Source organism: Sabethes cyaneus, chromosome 2 (assembly GCF_943734655.1).
Source record: "Sabethes cyaneus chromosome 2, idSabCyanKW18_F2, whole genome shotgun sequence".
Lineage (NCBI taxonomy): Eukaryota > Metazoa > Arthropoda > Insecta > Diptera > Culicidae > Sabethes > Sabethes cyaneus.
Genome location: NC_071354.1, coordinates 36,702,384 through 36,705,954, shown reverse-complemented (window position 1 = coordinate 36,705,954; position 3,571 = coordinate 36,702,384). Strand labels below are relative to the sequence as shown.

At 45.6% G+C, this 3,571-nt stretch overlaps 1 protein-coding gene across 1 annotated transcript; it reads right to left on the bottom strand.

The window, feature by feature from the left end:
- Window positions 1-1,736: 1,736 nt before the first annotated feature.
- Window positions 1,737-2,513, bottom strand: LOC128735287 (uncharacterized). Its single transcript, XM_053829779.1, has one exon. The coding sequence runs from the start codon at window positions 2,511-2,513 to the stop codon at window positions 1,737-1,739; it is 777 nt and encodes a 258-aa protein (XP_053685754.1).
- Window positions 2,514-3,571: the final 1,058 nt, after the last annotated feature.

Here is a 3,571-nt window from a genome sequence, read left to right as displayed (position 1 = left end):
TTTTCCCAATCTTTTCTGCTTCGCGTTTTAGTCTGCTGTACTGTTTGGCCATCGCCAGTTTCCTGGGGAAACTTCTCGTCCATGATTTTCGATAGCTCTTTCCGATCGGTAGTATCATATGCGGCTTTGAAGTCAACGAACAAATGGTGTGTGGAAACTCAGTTTTCACGGTCCATTAGGAGGATCTGCCGCAGTGTAAGTATTTGATCCGTTGTAGACCGACCTTCGACGAAACCGGTTTGATAAGTTTTTAAAAATATGTTCGCAATTAGTGATAGTCGGCGGAAACTGATTCGGAACAGCACTTTGTAGGCGGCATTGAGAACGGTGATCGCTCGATAGTTCTCACAGTCGCCCAACTTGTCGCCCTTTTAGTAGATCGGGCAGATAACCCCATCTTTCCACTCCTCCGGTACCTACCTCCTTTCACCTATCGGTCACCTCACGATCATCCGTCAGAATACTGCCATTCTTATTCCGACACATTTCGGCTGGCGGCACAAAGCCTTTGCGGGATCCGTTCAGTTTCTGGTAGAACTTTCGCTTTTCCAGAGAACGATGCAACAGCTCATTTAGTTCCGGAAGATTTGGTTCGCTGCATCTTTTTCTGTTTGTGTCTTCTCACGTTCTGACGTGTGGCACCTGGCACTCATCCTGTCCTCATCCATCAGCCTCCTACATTCATCGTCAAACCGCTGATTCCGTGCCACATGGCCGATGGAGCTCTCCGCTACACTACTGATGGCTATTTTGATGGTGTTCCAACTGTCCTCGAGAGGGGCTGCGTCCAGCTCGTCCTCTTCCGGCAGCGCATCTTCGAGTGAGCGCGCGTAGTTTGTGGTACCATGTGACCCCTTTAACCGCGCGAAATCTTACCGAGGCTGGCATCGGTACCGAACGTTATTCACAACGGAGAGTGATTCGAATCAACGTTAGCGCTTCAATAAGATCTAACGTCGATAATGTCTGAAAGGTACCGACAGTCGATCGAAACGTGGTCGATCTGTGATTCTGTCTGATTTGGTGACCTCCAGGTATACTTGTGCTAGAAGAAGGTACTACGTACGGCCATATTCTTGGAGAAGAAAGTCTTAGGCCTATATATTTGATCTCGCCAATTTGCCAGTCGCTCAGAATTGTTATCCTGTGTCTGCTGACCTTTGTGTTTACCTGTCTACATCTACAAGTAGTCCTTCGACCTGGCTGCTGCCGCCGTTTCGTCAGTAAACAGGTTGCCAGCACTATCATTACATGGCAAAACTTCTGCGCTTCGCCGTTTTGTACAAAATCCGTGTGTCGGTGCTGTATGCGGTGTGTCTCTCTTCTGCACCGGCGTGCACTCGTTTCTTGTACTCGCCTTTTTTAGACGGTGAATTCTTTTTTCTACCGCTCTACTTAGTCTCTATACCTTTCTATGTTCTGACGTGCTATAGCCGAAGTGAGCATGCGACTGCTGGTCTGGTTTTTCTCGTCTGTAACTCCGTCGTATTCGGCATCAAACCAGCTGTCAAGCTGTCTTTCATGCATCGTACCCATCACCTCTCTAGCAATTGCTTCAATGACACCATGCAGAATCCTTCATAGCCTACTTATATGTCCCCTTTCTTTCTGCTGTTTTTGTAGAGAAACACGAGTTGTTAACGCAGTGACGGTTTATTAACAAAGAGTTAGACTCACACCAGAGCTAGTCGTATTTATAGTAAACGTATAAATCAAAGGTTGCTAAGTTTACAAAACTAATGTTGGGTCTGTATTTCAACACCCCCTTTCAGACCTAGCGCTACACGGTGTTTGTTAAAGATATTTGCGGGAAGCGCTTTTGTAAACACATCAGCAAGCTGTTTCTGAGTAGGAACAAACTCTATCGATATAGAACCATTCTGGATACACTCGCGAATATAGTTGTAACGTATATCCAAATGCTTCATTCGTTTTTGATCTCGTGGTTCGGTTGCAATATAAATACACGATTGATTGTCTTCGAAGATAACCGTGGGAGATTCTAAAACGACATTAAATTCAGATAGCAAATTCCTCAACCAGATTGCCTCGCATGCTGCTTGACTGCTGGATATGTATTCAGCCTCTGTAGAACTCAACGATACACTGGTCTGCTTCCTTGTCGTCCACGAAACCGTATTTCCGAAGACCTGGAACAAACAACCGGATGTCGACCTTCGATCGTTCATGTCGCTTCCCCAGTCAGCATCAGCAAATCCAGCAAGTGGTGAAACGGCATCCGTTTGCTGATAAGTCAGAGAGTAGTTTCTGGTTCCTTGCAGATAGCGTAACACACGTTTGAGATGAGTCCAATGAAGATCCGACGCACCACCTTGAAAACGACTGAGAATATTCACCGCACTACTGATGTCCGGCCGAGTTGACAGCATCAAGTACGTCAGACACCCAACAAGTTCACGATAAGGATGACATGTTGGCGATTCGTTTTCCTCAAGCTTCTTCAATTTCAAATTTACTTCCATCGGGGTAGCTGCTGACTTGCAATTCTCCATCCCAAAACGTTTGAGCAGATCGGATATATATTTGGTTTGATTCAACGACAACGTACCTTTGCTTATATCCAGTTCAATTTTTAAACCAAGGAAATACTGGAGCTCCTGCATATCCTTCATTTCGAATTCCTGTTGTAGTTGAAGTTTGATCCGCTTAATTTCCTCTAGTGAATTTGACGCCAGAACAATATCGTCAACATAGAGCACTAAATAAATACGTACACATTTCGACTGTTTCACGTACAGGCAAGTATCATACTGCGACCGCTCGAACCCAAGACTTAACAGGAAACTGTTGAACCGTTCGTTCCAACTGCGAGGTGCTTGTTTAAGGCCATACAGTGATTTGTTTAACCTGCACACTTTATTACCCCTCTCAAATCCTGGAGGCTGCCGCATGTACACCGTTTCCGTGAGCTCTCCGTTGAGAAACGCAGTACAGACATCCATTTGATGTAGATGAAGACCTTGCTGTAACGCTACTGACAGCAACGTTCGAACAGTAGTTACACGCACAACGGGAGCGTAAGTTTCTTGATAGTCGAAACCATAACGCTGGGAACACCCTTTTGCTACCAGTCGTGCTTTGTATCTAGGAAGTGGATCTCCTGCTTTGATTTTGAAAACCCACTTACACGGCACTACTCTTTTGCCTTCCGGAAGATCTACAAGATTCCATGTTTTGTTTTTCTCCAATGCACACATTTCTTCGTCGATTGCAGCTTTCCATATCAGCCAGTCATCGCGTTCCTGCAACTCTTCAATGCTTTCCGGTAACGCTTCCACGAAGTTTTCCGCATTTAGGGCAAAAGCAACACACATGTCATAATCAGCCAGACGAGAAGGAGGCCCACGGACTCGCTGACTACGTCGAACAGGAACAGTTTCTTCCACGGCACTTCGATCCGTATCACTATCCACCTCTTCAGCAGTATCAGTACCAGCTTCCTCCAACCGTTTCTGCGCATTTCCGGTAATTTGATTCACCTCATCACCATTCATCGGCAGTTGATCTGCTACTAAATGATCATTCGTGTAGATTTCCTTACATTGTGTAA

Coding starts and splice junctions, on each gene's coding strand:
- LOC128735287 (XM_053829779.1), bottom strand. CDS start 2,513: ATGGAGAATTGCAAGTCAGCAGCTACCCCGATGGAAGTAAATTTGAAA.